This window comes from Eublepharis macularius, chromosome 5 (assembly GCF_028583425.1).
Source record: "Eublepharis macularius isolate TG4126 chromosome 5, MPM_Emac_v1.0, whole genome shotgun sequence".
In the NCBI taxonomy this organism is placed as follows: Eukaryota; Metazoa; Chordata; class Lepidosauria; order Squamata; family Eublepharidae; genus Eublepharis; species Eublepharis macularius.
Genome location: NC_072794.1, coordinates 30257824 through 30274890, shown reverse-complemented (window position 1 = coordinate 30274890; position 17067 = coordinate 30257824). Strand labels below are relative to the sequence as shown.

Here is a 17067-nt window from a genome sequence, read left to right as displayed (position 1 = left end):
CTATGTTTGAAGACAGGCTTCCATACGCATATCAAGGACAGCTAGGGTAAACCAGACGTGCATTCCCATCTGCCTTTGCATACAAATGTGCATTCAGAAGCACATCTCACTGAGAGGAATGCATTCCAGAAAGGACTTCTGCATTTGGATGTGCAACTGATTTATACACATGGAAGTCTGCTTCTGCACATGGATCACATTCTGTGGACGGGGTACTCCTACCCTTCCATGAAATTTTGAACACCACAAAAGAAGGTGCGTACAAGTCAGGAGGTGACCCGGGAGCACTGCTGCTAAGGTGATCCATCTTCCCAGGCTTCAGGGCCGAATCGTAGCTGGAGTCAGTTCCACGAGAGATAAGCTGTGTCACTGTACTGCCTGCTGAAACAATCCCATTTGGCAAGGCAGAGGGTTTTCTGCTAGGCAAGTCCACTGCCCCTTCTTCTGCGAGGATAGCTGCTGAAGATAAGCCCACTTCATTCAGCTGACCTAAGGAGGCACTCAGAGGTCTTCGAGGAACCAGACGTTTGTTCATCTTACGAAATCTTCGGGGAGGGGGAAGGAATCACAAAGCAAACAGGAATTAAAAATGGCAGGCTTTCAACCGTTTTATTTCTGTCCCATTGGCAAGTGGTACAGCATTTTAAATTTAGTCATAAAAATTTACCAGCCTTGAGTGTTTGACATTTCTTGGTCTAAGGTCCCAGAAAGCCCCTGCAGCCTCTCCCCTTTTCCTTCTCTCCTTCCCACCCCACAGCAAATCTACCTGTATCAGCTCCCGTCTTCAGCTTTCTCCCTTCCCTATCCCATCAGCAGCCTCTACCTGGGAAAACTACGGCTCATGTGTGTCTTCCTTCCAAAAGACTTTCTCCCTTGGCACCTCTCTCTCCCAAAGACCCTTCCTCTTTCCCGCTCTCTCAAAGGCCCTACCTTTCCCCCTCCCTTCTAAACATCCTTCCCCCCCTCAAATCCCAAAGACCCTTCCCTTGTGTTCTCTATCTTGTAGTGCTTGGGTCTGGGGGGGGCTGGCTGGGACTCTCAGTGGCAGCACCTGGGCACAAGGTAGCTTGCAGCCGTGCCACTGATGCGCCCTCCATGCCTGGAGTAGGCTGCCGCCATGCTTCCAGGGTTGAGGAGAGGCGAGGCTTAGCATTCAGGATGGGCTCTGCTCCTTCATCAGCAGTAGTGTACCCTTCTGATTCGGCCATGTTTTACTTCAGCTAAGTCTTTTGGAGCACCTGGCAGCCACGTGGTTCCTGCAGGGTCTATGGAGTGCACTTATTCAGAGCCAGGTAAGTGCTTGGGGAGGATTTAAACCCTTCCCCCCAATTTTGTTTCTGTCCATGTTTACATTTTTCTGCAACCCTGGGGTGGTCTCCCAAGTTTGAAGGAACATGTGTAGTGTTCCTCAACGGCCTCAATCCAGTTGGGTTTAAGGATCTGCATGGAGAGGCTCCACTTGGGAATTTTATTATATATGAATACCAGCATACATGGCAACTACAAACTTCTTTGGGGACTGTTGGCCAATAGGAATGTATACGCCATATTAATAATAGAACAAAACATTACAAACACAGAACAGTCTTTGGGAGCTTTCTTGGGAACTCCACAGAAACATTTCTAATCCAGGAAGCATCATCATACGCACACTGCTCCTTGCAAGCATCTCTGGCTCCATAGAAGTCAGGAACATCAGATGAAACAGAATGTAAACAAAGATGTATATATGTCATAGACTACTCTCCTCCACTTCTTCATGCACAGTTTCAAGCTGAAACTGATATTCTTAGTACCTTCAGTTAACTTAAAAACTGAGGACGTTCAGAAAGAGACCAGATACTTCTGCTATTAGATTCCTCTTATACAGTGAGAAAAACATTCCAAGTTTTAAAACATTTGAGTTTTAAAAACAACAAAGCAGGAACCCAGACTCTATTCAACACACTCACTATGACAAACTGTAAAAAGGTAAACAAAGATACGGAATCTTACTTTTCTAATTCTTCCTGTGAGTGTGCAAAGGTGCAACTGGCCCCACGGGGGCACCCTCCTCTTTGCTTCATATCTCGGCACATGTACGTCTTGTATTTGCTGTGTTGAGGAGGCTGGAATCAGAGGTAATAAAATAAAGAAGGTGGCACCAAAATACTGACAAAGCCCAAGTTTGCTCTAAAGATAACGCTCCAAAATAAAAATCACAACAAATATAATAAAATGTGAGCATGGAAGATTTATCGAGGGATGCTGGAACAGCAGACAGATTACCACTAAAGGGTACTCAACCACATCATAGACAAAAACATATCCATGGTGCTAGAAATAGAATAGCTAGGCCTCTAAAGGGGAAGGAAGAATTCTCATAAAACAGTGATTCCAGATTAACAAATTGTATTAGCTTCTTCAAGCTACAAATGTAAATATTTGTGTTTATATGTTTTTACTGAATAATTTTATACATTCTTTATTTTAAATGTTGTTTTAATGTTTTGGGGACCCTATCTGGGTGGAAAGGCAGCACATAAATGTTTTTATTATTTATTATTATTACTATTAATAAAAACAACTTGTTATAATGATGTTTTATATTTCTCTCCTTAATCTTACAAAAAGTTGCTAAATATGACACAAAAGCAAAAGCGCTGTTAGGCCTTTAAAAAGAAAATATGGGCCTAGAGCCAACGTATGGAGCTGCTCTGTTCCTTCCATATGTCCCTCACACTGCTCAAACCATGCATTATTTGGCTGTCATGTCTGAACCAGGCCTATTTTCTGTGTATACTTTTCATACATAATGTTCATATACAAGTCACAGAAATACCAAACTTTACCAGAGCTTCAGAATAGGGAGAAGAAATTATGGGCTGGATTGTTTTCAGCTAACAGGTGGCACTGCTGCCTGTGGACTGGATCTTGCCCGGCCCAGCCCAGCCCAGCCCGCCCCGCTTCCTGAAGTGATGCTCCTGGAGCACAGGGAACTTTCAGCAATCATGTGAAGAACAAAGGAGGGTGTTCAGTTGAAGAGGGGAATCAGCAACCCTCCCCCTCACAACTGGTAGACAGCTGCCTTTGGATCCAACCCAATGTCTCTATTATTGTTAAACCTTATTTCAACAAAACAGCACAATTCTGCATACATTCCTCAGACTCCTGAATGCGATTGGCCGTCATCATTTCACTCACATTTCAGAGTCTGGTTAAACCTAAATAGATTTTCGGAACAAAACATTTTACGGACTTTCCTCTCACATCAATACATGTATAGTTAGTGGGTCTTAATAAAGCTTATAATTTCTATTACGCAATTTATTTCTCCTACTCTGAATTGAGGAGTTCCAGACATATTTATCGATTACGTTTTGAAAAAATCAGTTGTTTCTGTTGTCAGAGACCTGAACGTGCTAGTGATACTTAATATAGTTGACACTGACTTTGATCCAGAGCAGTGTTTCCATGAGTTGAAGGAATTCTGGTCACAAAGTGCAACATTCTTGCTTCTCACGCCTCTAATGGCAGCCAAAATGCCTCCCAAAGCACTTTTTGCAGGGGGGGGGGGGTCCCCTGTTCTCTCAGGAGTAGACATGGGCATGAACAGCATTACGAAAAGAAAAAACTCACGAACAGCCCGTTTGTCTGTTCGCAAACAAGCCGTTCATGAGGCCCCATTCTAAACGAACAAGTGGTCACTGCAAGCCTTCGTCAGCTGTTGGTCAAGCCAGACAGTCTGGCGCCTTTCAATCAATTCCCCTGGCAACGGAGGCAGGGACTGAACTCAGTCTGAACTCCTTCTGGCTTTCCTTCTGGCTTTAACCCTTCAAAATACTTCCAGTAGAGAGTCCCGGTTTTGCCACTGTGAAGAGAAAATGACAGAAAGGGGGGGGAACCCATGCATCATGCCTTTCCCGGGGTGCAATCTCTCTGAAACTTGGGGGATCTTCGGAGGACAGTGAGGACTATGTCCCCTGCAAATTTGGTGGGTATTGGACATTGGGAAGGTCAGTTTGTGGGGTGTTTAAAGGGCCCTGCCCCTTGCACATGTCAGGAAAGGGCCCTTTAAACTATCAGCTGGCAGGCAGCAGGGGGAATCCCTTTTTTAAAGGGCCATGAACAACAAACAACAAACATGTTTGTAAACAGGGCCATGTTTGTTACTGTTTGTTGTTCGTGGATGGCAACGAACAACGAACAGCTTGTTCGGGTTCCCCCCTCCCGTTCGTGCCCATGTCTACTCAGGAGCAGCATGGGGGGGGGCAAGCGTGGCTGGAGTAGGGAGGGGAGAGGCAAAAAAGTCACCTTCCACTGGCAGAAATCCTTCTACCCAGGGAAATGTTCCACTGAATCCAAACCATTCTCTGCTGTTTGTGTGTGTGTTTAAGTCAAGTCTCTGAAAAGCTATCATCCTCAAAGACCTTCACGGGGTAATGTTTCTTTGTTGTCCTGTCTTTTTTGGGATGGGGTGGTGGTGTAGAGAAAGAAACCAGTTCCTTAATCCTTTCAGTTCCTTTTCGTTTTGTTTCCCTACAATCTTTGCAGCATCTCTGTTCTCTTCTATTGCTTCAAATGAACTCTTGCAACAAAAAGTAGTTTTTGAAGCTGATCTTCACTGCATCTTTCACACACCGGGAGAGATTCAACCCTTGCGTAAAAAATCTGGAACAATCTACTAGGACAAAGCAGGCCTTCCCACTGCAAAAAGCCCTGCACTGCTCTATACCTGCTGTTGATCTGCTCCTTTCTTGCTGTGATTTTGGATGTAATCAACCAGGCCGTGTACCACAGTCCGCACAGCAACCAGCCCATTCTCAAGCTGTTCCCATGTGGGTGGAGGGGCATCTAAAGCATTAACAAGAAACAGAAAAGTTAAATTTCCATCCTGTAACTGAGGAATCCCAAAGAAACAAAACATTCCCTATATCATAATAGGCATCAACATGTTTACAATTTGCAAGTTTAAAAAGTCTGGCATGTATAAAGAATGAAACTGGAAGTCTGATTTCCCATATTCCGCAAGAGTTATAGCATACAATGTTTTCTGCTTGATAGTAAGCATCCAAATTGTGGAGCTTGACAGTACCTGTGTGCTCATTTAAAGGTAACCCAGAAAAACTATAATGGTGGGAAACCTGGGGGCCGATGGAGCACGTAAGACAGCCAAAGAAACTGGTACTAAGAGTATCCAAGATGGGGATCTAGCATAAAAGTGTCTACCTTCTTAGGAGAATGCCGGTGAGAGGATCATGCTGTATGTACCCTCCCCCTTTCCCATAATATGGTGCCTAGAACAAACACTAAACCTCTATAGCATTAGTATTAAATAAAGAGGCTAAGGTGTAAACTCATTTTTATGTATTTGCCAAGCAATTCTTCCCTCAAGAAAGACTGGTAGTCAAAATGAGTGAGAGAGAGAACACATATGCACACAGTTGTATTTTACCTGGACTGGGATCAATATTTGCTAGGAGTTCAAGATGGGGTCGAAGCCGATTCAGATTGGCTGGGTCACCAGTCCGCTGGAGAGCAATGGTTAGCTCCTGAACACTCTGTGCAAAGGAGGCTGGGGTCTGCAACTTAAACAATCATGACATCATAATTAGAGCTATTCTCTCTTCTGGAGATAACTGTCAGAAGACTACATTGGAAGATGTATTTCCAAATGTTTTGTTTTAATTGCGTTCAAGTTGTGCACCTTGATGTGAAGTCTTTTCTCCTCTCAATTTAACAGGCACCTTGTATTCTAGCATTCAGCATTCCTTGCCAATCATATTTGCAATTTACACCTATGGTACTCTCCACTGACATCCACTAATTGCATATTCCAGTAAGATCAAGGCTGTACTAGATCCTGTAAGAGCAGGGTTCTTCTCAGAAGACAGGAATGAAAAGAAAAAGTGCACCTAATACTGATTCTAGCGATACGTCACTTCCCTTCCTCCTCCCTCCCACAGCCCACGGTCACTGTTACATGCACAGTTTAATTTGCCAGCACGGTGCCATGGTGGAAAGGTAGGGTATAAAGTATCATCTTGAGTACCAGCGTGAAAAGGAAATCAGGACCTGATATTTGGGCATCTTAACATCAGATCAGAACGGAGACTTCAAGTAACGAGGTCTTTACTACTACAGGCTCTGAAACAGAAATATAAGCATGGAGCATGGGGAGAGTCTTCCTGGGACTTCCATACATTTTTCTGATGAAAAAATGGGAATTTGGGGGAGCACTGAAAAGAAAATCTCCTATGAAATGTTCTTTCTTTGGGAATGAGTGAAATGCTTTATAAGACAAGATTTTAGAATATGTAGTATGAAGGTTTTGTTATGGAACAGAGTTCTACAGAATTAGAAAATTGTGATTCCTGTGTATCCTGTAGACATACATAACATATGTTTAAGTGTACATTCATTGTTTAAATGACACTGAATTTTCCTACGATTAATATGCTATAATGTGTTTGGTGATAATAAGCTACTGAATAGTTCAATGTTTTTAAAGTATGATACATTTTCTGTTTGAACGACAAACTTTCTTTTCTTTACTACAAAATTGGTGTTTTCTATTGTTTGGTAGTTTTCCTACTTCTCATATGCCAAAATCTAAGATAAATGTGCTAAGGCAGAACAGGGTGCAGCAGGCTGAGTTTCAGTGACAGAACATTGACACAGCACACAAAAGGTCCCCGTTTCAATCCCTAGCATCTCCAGTTAAAAGGATCAGGTAGTAGGTGATGTGAAAGACCTCCACCTCAGACTCTGGAAAGCTGCTACCAGTATGAGTAAACAATATAGATCACGATAGACCATATTCTGATTCAGTATAGGCTTCATGTGACAGGCACCAATTTGCAGCATTCTCTCTCACAGTTGGGTATATATGCAATTTTGATTGTTGAAAATTAAGGCATTTACACTTTTCTATTTCATAAATACACCAAATAGTACACCAACTAACTCCTACCTTATCCCTCAATAAACCTCTTTGTGTCCCATCCCTCCCCCTCTCCGCCATGGCTTCAATATTTCTACTCTGGAATACTTTGCCTACTGGAGATGAAGGGATGGTGTTTGTATGACCATTTTCCATCAGGGCTGTAAAAACTTTCTATTTCAATTTTCACTCTGGCTTTATTTTCTGATTGCTTAATTGGCTGATTTAGATTATGTTGTGTATTTTTGTTTTGCTTATATATATATATATTATTTAAGCTGTTTTGAACATTCTGGGGGGGAAAGCCAAGGAACATTGTTTTTAAAAATACACAAATGAGAAGCAGGTAGGGAATTAATAATAAAGGCATTTGCTTATAGCTTGTAATGGCAACAAAACCACAGTAGAGAACTAAAGAAAACTGATTGATTTGCAGAGACTTTACCTTGTCAATGATGGACTGCATATGGGATTTATGGGACTGGTCACCGTACAGCAATGAGGACCACTGGTCTGGGGCAATACGCAAACCAGCCTCCATTGCAATTTGCACAATCTGGGAATCATGCTCCCGTCTCAGAGCTTCATATGTTCGGAACTCCTCCTTCAGCTGCATCAGGGAGGAATCTTCATCGCGTTTAGTTACCTGGTAGAGAAAATAGGCCCATGTTCAATCTTAGCTGGATTAAGCGGAATAATGCACAACCCGAAGTAATGTTTCTCTTATTCTTTTCCCCCTGACCTTACAATATTGTCATATATCAAGATTTATAGACAGTATAATATTATCACCTAAGAACATTTCTTTCTATCTCTATGGGAAGTGGTAGAGGGGGGGTGGCTTTCCCCAACATCAGAAAAAGAACAATTAGGTATCACTCACTAATCTATTTCCGCATTGATACATTCTGTATTTCTTTATGGATCAACCAGTAAAGAGAGTGCTTTGAGAGGCTCTGCTGTTGAAAACCAAGGGGGAAGCGTACAGTGAACGAAGATTGCATATTCTGACTCGGGCCCTTAGTTCATGTAGCCCAGTATTTTGTAGTATGACTTGCAACAGCTAGCTAAGGCAATCATCTTTTAATTAAGATCCTTTAAGCGGGAGATGACAGGGACTGAATGGAGGATTTCTGTATAAAAAGCATGTGTTCTACAGCATCACAGGCAATATTTCAGCTGCTCCAGCCATTTTCTGTCCTAAAACATGTACAGCTTTGTCAGAAGACCTCAAATGGATGATTAATCAGACCAATCCAAACTCTTCCTGACCCAAAAGAAATCATGCGGACTTAAATTTCGCTAACACCAATGTTTATTTATTTATTGGATTTCTGCTATGCAAGGCCATCGGCGTTGAAGATTTGGGGAAGATTTACAGCATGTAGGCACAATACAAGATCCACTTGAAACTGCCTTCATACTGTATCTGGGTTCTGTGAAGGAACTCCCCAAGTCATTCATGTAAGATAAAATCAAGGGAATGTGGCTTTATAAATGACCACAACTTGCATATTACACAAACACATAAGCATATAAAAAGTATTTTGTTGCTCAGAGAACAGATGAACACCTAGTATTTAAATGACTGTAACCTTCACAAGTACTGCTCAGTACCTTGAAACAAGAGGCTCTGTAAAGGAGCTGGACAACATGCCCAATGCTGGTTTTCGAAGCCTGAGGAAATCGTGGCTCCAACCTCTGTACCACAAAGAGAACCAAGACCTTTCGTGATAAAGCAGATCCATCCTCCAAAGCTAAAAGAACCAACTTGAGAGCTTCCTCTTGCATTGCTAGAAAATTCAGAGTAAAATGACAAAACAGACTATGAACAATTTAAGACTATGAACAATTTAAGTTATACATCTAATAACTGCATTTATATACCTCTCTTCTAGACAGATTAGCACACCAGTCAGACCAGTGAACAGTGTTACTGTTATTCCCACAATACAGCTGGAGAGCCGAGGCTGAGAGGAGTGACTTACCCAAGGCCACCTACTGAGCTCATGGCTCAGCAAATTCAGGAAAATTCTGATTTGCCACCCAGTCACTTAAACATTATGCTACAGCAGTCTCTTCTGTAGTTCTTGTACACTTGCTCATTCTCTCTATATTTGAAAGAGCTCATGAAGCATACTGATTAATGACTGCTAAAGTTCCTTTAAGTCTTCTTGCTGTATTATGTATAGAACATGACACTTCCTGTATCATCCAGCAGCTTACATATAAAAGCTGACAATACTATCTGAATTTAAAACAAAAGTTTAAGATACACAGCTCTTACTTTTTTCTTGTTGATGGGCTATGTTGGGGAAAGTGGGTTGTTGGAGGTGGGTGGTAGGGTTACAGAGTTTGTTATATTTACTATTTTATGTGGAAAAACTATAAAAAAATCTTAAGGGGGAAAAAAAACCTGAATGAAAGGCAGATTTACTGTAATATTATTCTCTATGAAGTCCAGGGCATTTCAAGCTGCATCCAGTTCTTCACTGGGAGAAATTACAGTACTTTCTTACACGTTTCAGTTTGATATGTGAAGGTAATTCTGAAGCACAGCTGCTGGCGAAACGTTAGGAACTGCAACGCCAAGATCACGGCTATACAGCCCAGAAAATCCACAACAACCATCGTTCTCCGGCCATGAAAGCCTTCGACAATACAAATTTCAGACAGATTGGATTACTATGGTTTTATGAGAAATAAAATCTCCACACGTTATAAAGTAAGAACATTAAAAGGCATGTGTTGGGCAGCGGTTAGGGTGCTGGACTAGGATACTTAGGTTCAAATCCCTATTCTGCCACAGAAGCTCACTGGGTGACCTTTGTATGAGCCATTTTCTCTCAGCCCAAGCTACCTCACAGCACTGTTTGTGAGGATAAAGTGGAGGAGAGGAGAACAATGTTATAAGCTGCTTTGGGTCCCCAGTGGGGAAAAAAAGTGGGGCATAAATATCTAATAAAGGACTTCCATGATACAGCTACTCCAACCGCTGCACAAATAGCTCATGCCCTTGCTTCTCTACACACCTGGTCCAAGGAACTGACAGCCTCTGGCCCTCACTGCGGCCCAAAGGTTGGAAGAGAGTTGCTGGGGGTTCTGGTGCTGAAGGATGAGCTCTGTGACTGTTCTTTCCCCCAGAGATCGTGCCGCACGCATAGCCCGGATCCGCCCTTCTTCCTCCACTAGCTGGCAGTGGACTAACGTCACCAGCTTCCGCTGCATAGGGCGGCTGAGCACACTCTGAGTAGTGCTGTTCAGCCCAACGCCTTTGTAAAGAGAAAAACACTTGCGTTATTTTTAAAGGGCTTTTACAAGGCTGCTTGCAGTCCCTTTTGGGCTACTTAGTGGAAAGGAACTCCACACTTAGAATTTTATCAGTGCAATCCTAAACAGAGTTACTCCAGTCAAAGCCCACTGAAGTCAATGGGCTTAGACTGGAGTAACTCTGCTTAGGATTTCACTATATGACTCACAAGACGTTTATTCTCTCAGGGCATCCTTTTGATTCATTAAGAATAAGAATACTGCAATTTTGATTCAGTTAGCAACTACAGTATAAGTCTCTAAATCTTGCCGTCAACTGGTTGTTTAGATTATCCTGTAATATTACCTACCTTATGCTAAACAAACACACATCAAGAAGCTTCCCCAGGGTAAATGTGTAAGAAAATAATCACAAAGGAAGTAGGATGGTACCAAGTATGGCATAAATGTTTAAATGATCTAGTTAAAAGATGCCTTGGAATAACGGTCAGAGATTTTTTAGAAAATCATTACCAGTTTTACACATAAGTCAGAAAATCTGTGTATGTACAAAACAGTAGTTTAGAAGGTAAAAAGTAACATTACTGATGGCACAATCTCATACTATAAAAGGCTCCATCTTAGAAGATGCATTATTCTTTCTCTTATAACATGAGCATACATCATTTAAATAAAATGTTATTTTCTTTTGAACAACTGATGCAGATTTAATCAATTCTATATTGAATAAAGCACACACAATCAACCATGAGTTCTCAAAACTGGTGTTCATGACTTGATAATCAGGAATCACCACCAGATTTAGAGCCATTTCACCACTCCTCATTTCCAATCGTACCAGCACAATTAAATACACAGATTACATGCTGCCACTCATTCAGAAATCACAATCAAGCAAGAGTTATTCAAGGGCACAAAAACTCACTGGTGTGAATTCTAAAGGTGTGCGATTTGGGTTTCCTTTCCGTGGTGCTGCACAGCGGCAAGGAAAGGGGCATTTTAACCCCCAAATCAGCTGCTTGGCGGGAAGTTCCCCGCCAGCCAGCTGAGTCAAGCCGGCTGTGCAGCTCCACAGAAAGGGGCATTTTAACCCCGCTAGCTTGACTCAGCTGTCTGGCGGGGAACTTGCCGCCCAGCAGCTGATTCAGGGGTTAAAATGCCATTTTCTGTGCCACTGCGCAGTTCCACGGAAAGGGGTATTTTAACCCCGCTGGCTTGACTCCTCTGTCTGGCAAGGAACTTGTCACCAAGCAGCTGATCCGGGGGTTAAAATGTTTGCAAGCGGCTAAGAAAGTGTAGGTTTAAACTTCCTGCCCCGCTGCTTATTTCACCCGATGGGAGGGAGAAGTTGGAATCCCCTCCTCCCCTTCAGAATGAGGGAAAGAGGGAACCCCCTCCTCCCATGCATGGGGTGAAGTAAGTGGCCGGGCTGGAAGTTTCAAAGCTTTTCAGTGTACTCCGAATCTTTACAGAGCATACCGAAGCTGGTCAATAAGCAATTTCCAAAGCGGCTTTTATTGACTGAGCAAAGCCTGATACACTAGTCCAAAACAGGATTATGTACCAACTCCCATATATGCCGACCGCCTGAAATAGGCTGACATATCTTTGAGCTGGCATGATGTTATTAACTTTCAGCAACATCCAAATTGCTGATTTCAACAACAAGCATTCTGCCTGGTAGCCTGTGGTAACCATCTCCTTCAGATGACCACAGTAACTTTCCAAAAGACTTAATTCCCCCCTTTTTTTTCTTCAGGCCAATGATATCTAAGTTTGTGTAAGGAGATATTATGAAGGCAAGCTGGCTAGTACAAAAAAAATGTAGGATAGCAAGTGCTGTGATTTTATTTGCAAAGTTGAGAAAAATAGGTCCTCCCCCACACTCTTTAAGGTACTTCTGCACAAAAAGCCCGGAAAACCCACAACAACCATCAAAAAGTGCATTGTTTTCTCAACTGCAAGTTCTATGGTATTACAAATGAAAGAGGTTTTTAGTGACAGCTATTGCTTTTGGGTTTCACTGCCTTTTGAAATGCTAGCGGACTGAACTCACCCCTTGCACTGCTGAGTGGTTTAAGGTACAAGGCTAGTTCTTCCACACATTTCTTGGCTTCCTCATAATGCTTAGTATTCTCAGCACCACTGCACAGAGGTACTGGCTGCTGTTCTGGCACCTGTGAAAGGATGAAGTGAATTATTGCAACTTATCATGTATAGTCTGAAAAAGAATGACAACAACATTGCCAATCTCAAAGCATTTACTTAATCATCTCCATCCCTTTAAACTGCAATACATCTGAGAAACATTTTTTTCATTACATGCATTAATTTCACACGACACAGTGCTAAATTTGCAATTTTTTTGCTTTGAGTCTTAAGTGTATTTCTTTGTAAGTATTTTTATTTATAAGTGAATGTAATCAATTTCATATGATGAATCAAAGAGAGGTTAATCCATCATATGACAGTCCTAATTTTTATATAACCCCATGTAAGGGTTACAACTATTCCTTAAATAGTTCCTTTTATTTCCTTAAATTATTCCACAGAATAGCTGACTTGAGCATTTATTCAGAAAGCATTTTCATTCACACATGGTTACCAGGAATACTTACACATTGTTCCTTTAATTTCCTATATTCCACATAAGGTTGCCAATTGGCCTGGAGAAAAATGTCCTACCCCTTTAGCAGAAGCTTAAATGTCTGAAAATTGGCAGCTGAAGCTTTTCAAGGCATGGAGGTAAGTCACATCATTACGTAAATAACATCCCATTAATCCTTTATTAAAGGGACTGGACATTTTTCTCCAGGCCAGCTGGCAGCTAATTCCAAAGAATGACTGAGCATTTATTCAGAAAATGGTTTCATCCATACATTGGTGCCAGGAATACTTAGATATTTAAACACACAGGCAGACCCTTTCTAATACTGAAAAGAAGGAAAAGGTTAATTTCAGGGCTTTTTTTCTGGGAAAAGAGGTGGTGGAACTCAGTGGGTTGTCCTCGGAGAAAATGGTCACATGGCTGATGGCCCCGCCCCCTGATCTCCAGACAGAGGGGAGTTTAGATTGCCCTCCTCACCGGGAAATCTAAACTCCCCTCTGTCTGGAGATCGGGGCGGGGCCACCAGCCATGTGACCATTTTCAAGAGGTTCCGGGACTCCGTTCCACTGCGTTCCAGCTGAAAAAAAGCCCTGGTTAATTTCAAATATGTTACTAATTGAAGCTTGTGTTACTATGAACACATGAAGACCTCATTTTTATTCATTGTTGGGGCTACAGATTTTTAAAAAAGAGCTCTGCCTCACAATATTTTAAGTTATGAGCTTCTTAGACAACACTCTGGGCAACAATCCAATACAGTCAGTGTGGAAGATAAACAACAACCTGCTAAAGAACGCGCTGTTTCCTCCCCAAAATATGAGGGAGGGGAATCTTGGGAACGCGTCTGCTAGCTGTAGAAGACAGACATTGAGCTTCTGCATCACTTCCCATTACAGATACTGACAGCTGGGAGTGGCCACAAGCATGAACCTCTTGGCAAGAGCCCTGAATGCACCAACCAAGCTGGAACCCAGATCAGCCCTGGAGTCATACTGGATTTGGGTGGTTGTTTGTCTAATTATATATTTTATTTTGTAAGCCACTTCAGGTCTCCAGCAGGGAGAAAAGCAGAATATAAATGTTTAAATGAATACATTTTTAAAAAATCTGAGGGGAAAATATGTATGTTGACTCAAAAGGAACCCTTTGGAGAAAGAATGGAATTATTATGACAAGAATTAACTTCTTTACATTTGAAATGGAAAAGCACTAGATACTTACACTTAAAGACCTGGATGCAGAAGGTATGGGTAGCAGCAAAATTATCTAAGAACTGAGACTGCCCACTTAAGAGAAAACAAAGGAGCCAATATTTTTAAAAAATTAGAAATCATTTTATGATTTTTGGCCCCCAGAACTAAACTTGAGTATTGAGTGGTATAATTCTTCAATATCGTAAATATAATTAGGCTTTTAGAGCAGGGATGCCCAACATGGTGCCCGTGGGCACAACTGTGTCTGCTAACACCTTTTCTGGGGCCCATCAAGTGTTTTTAAAAAGTGGGTGGGGTCAGGTGGGGCCTTTGCAAAGCATAGCTTCTGACTAGCCATTGGAGTATTGACTGGCTGTGCAGATTTTTAAAAACATTGCTTTGGTAGAAACTGCTTTGAAAGAGCAACACTCTTCACTGCAGTAGCCATTTTGTGGCTGGTTCTGCCTCCTGCAGCAGTCATTTTGTGCCAGCCATATTGCTGCGGCACCCACCACACTGTGCCAGAATTCCAACTGTGCCCATAGGCTCAAAAAGGCTGGGGACCCCTGTTTTAGAGAGATTAACAATTGTCATATGCACCTTCATATAGTTTTCACACTGTCCTCTCACACAATAAATTTTCTCTTGTTTATCTAACCACCTTACAATGAGATACAGTGGCTAGATAACCATAACTTCGGAAAAGTCGCCTGCCCCCCAATCGCTGTTAGTTCCCTTCCTTTCTCTGCTCTTCTTACATCTCCTGAAACTTCTATACATTTGAGAACTACAGAACTACATACAATTAAATCCTCAATTTAAAGCATGTTGATTACAACTGGATATTTCCTTTGCATTATCACACAAACACATACCTTCAGTAAAAATATCTGTGAGAAAAACAAGTGGCTCAAAGACCAAAGAGACCTAAGTGAAGGCAACTTTACCTGAGCCCCCACAAGCTGCAGCAAAGCAGAGTTCACGGGAAGAAGCTCGATGTCAGTGTTAATAGTGGTCTGGTCAAAGGGGCAGGCCTTCCTATGGAGCTTGTTGAGGCACATCTTGCAGACGGTGTGGCCACAGCCCAGACTGATAGGTTTCCGGATCGTTTCGTCGAAGGTTTGTGTGCAAATAGGGCAGGAGAGAAAATCCGTCCATTGTGGAGCTTGTACAGGCATTGCTTCAGGCGTTAATTCACAAGACAAAATCTAAAGCACAGATTCCACTGGAATCAAATTTTTTTGCAAAAAAAATTGTTTTTAAATATCTTCTGTAAGTACAGACAGTCAGCACATAGTGTGAAATATAACCTGGAAAAAGTAAAAAGAGAGAGGAAACGAAAACAGTTAGCATGCACGGCAGCAGGAAATGTATTAACATTGTTTTAAAGGGGAATTTACCTATGTGATTAAGGCACACAATCTAATGGTCATAACAAAGTACTTGGAAAATTGACCTCCATTCTACTTTCAAGTTTGGTCTAGTTTTGGACAGGTCATTGAATCCCTGCCTCAGAGTCACTGTTTTACGACATGGTAACGAACAATGTTCTGATCCGGCGTCCCAATCTCATTCAAAAGCAAGAATGTCCAAAATTCCTTTGAACAACGTAACCAATGCCACAGACAACGTTATTACCTCCAAGGAAAGATTTAACTGAACGACAATACACTTATCAAGATTTTAGCAGCGCCAGAAAAATCTTCCAATTCACCTCCAGCTTGAGGCTCCTCCTCTTTTTTGCATCTCCTGGTCTCCCCCCACCCCTGCCTGTAGCTAGAAAAGGCATGAAAAAAGCTTCAAGCCTTCAGGTAATCAAGTGACATTTTCAATCTATTATTTCCTGCCCATCTTCATGTACACTGCCCCAACCTTCTTGAAGGAAGAGTAAGATAAAAACGGACTACAAAGAATTCATTTTTCTTATTGTTAAGAATACAATCCAGAAAAAAATCTACCACCAATTTTGCTGATGCTAGATAAAGCTAAGACAAACTAATAGTGTAATCCTAAACAGAGTTACTCCATTCTAAGCACATTGAAATCTATGGGCTTAGACAGGAGTAACACTTCTTAGCCTTGCACTGTTAGTCTATTAAGGTAAATAACCTTTACACACTCTATGTAATTCATGTAACTCATTCAATCTGTAATGTGAATTTGCAGATTGTACTTTTTGAAAGTACTGGCAAAGAGTATCCTTGAAAACTCTTCTAGTATTACAACAGTAGAAACCAATGTACAAAAATCTTTGACGCTAAAGAAGCACAAGATGGCAATAATTCCTTCCATCTATACATACTGCTTGAGAAATGCTGGAAGTAGACCATATGTGCCGCTACTAGTCTTTCTACTTGAGGCAAGCAACATGCTCCTCGAAGACCAAGAAATACAAGCAAGTCTGTTCCATTGATTAGTCCATGAACGTAAGTTATTTGTAGCCTAAAAGGGGGGAAAGTATTTTGCAAAGCTTTCCTACCTAGTAACCTGGAGGAAATTCCTAATCCTTGTAAGCAACTAGGCAAGAGGCCAACAGAAGCTTGTCAAGTCCAGAAAAGAGAGCATGCTATGCTGAAATGCCATCATGCAGACATAAACCTGTCATTTACTGTGTATGAACTAAATTCCAATTCAGATTCTGTTCCAAGGTAAATTCTATAAGCTTTATAAATCATGCAACTTCTGATATATTTGCTTTTTTAAAAATCTCTTATTCTCCTCCTGTTATGCATGGGAAGAAACAGTGAGACACACAGTACAATAAAGCATCAACCGAGCTTGCTTCAGCTTTGGGAGATCTCACACTCTTAAAGCTCTACTCACATTTATATGTTCAACATGCTCCCATACTTTATCTCAGTGTTTTGGTTCAACTAGACCACACAGGTGAGTTTCTGGTCAGGATGAGAATTGAACTGGGGCCTTCTTAGCTCACAATGCATACTCTTAACCACTATGTTGCCCCAGTTTTCAAAAGTTTTCTCAGAACTGAAGCATATGCCAGATGCCATTCACTGGGAGAATAATGTCTACCTTCCTGCATCTTGTCTCTACCAGTAGCTAACTCCTCTTGC

At 41.7% G+C, this 17067-nt stretch overlaps 1 protein-coding gene across 3 annotated transcripts in view; it reads right to left on the bottom strand.

Annotated features, from left to right (window-relative positions):
* Positions 1 to 15292, bottom strand: part of RC3H1 (ring finger and CCCH-type domains 1) — a 39316-nt gene extending 24024 nt beyond the window's left edge. For all 3 annotated transcript variants that reach the window (XM_054979469.1, XM_054979470.1, XM_054979471.1), the window contains exons 1-9: positions 14941 to 15292; positions 12249 to 12369; positions 9955 to 10194; positions 8540 to 8715; positions 7368 to 7568; positions 5435 to 5567; positions 4715 to 4833; positions 1996 to 2108; positions 264 to 545 (exon numbers count right to left, since the gene is read on the bottom strand). In XM_054979469.1, the coding sequence (XP_054835444.1) occupies positions 264 to 545; positions 1996 to 2108; positions 4715 to 4833; positions 5435 to 5567; positions 7368 to 7568; positions 8540 to 8715; positions 9955 to 10194; positions 12249 to 12369; positions 14941 to 15171 (1616 nt within the window). In that variant the 5' untranslated portion in view covers positions 15172 to 15292. The remainder of the gene's footprint in view (positions 1 to 263; positions 546 to 1995; positions 2109 to 4714; positions 4834 to 5434; positions 5568 to 7367; positions 7569 to 8539; positions 8716 to 9954; positions 10195 to 12248; positions 12370 to 14940) is intronic.
* Between the last annotated feature and the right edge of the window lie 1775 nt (positions 15293 to 17067).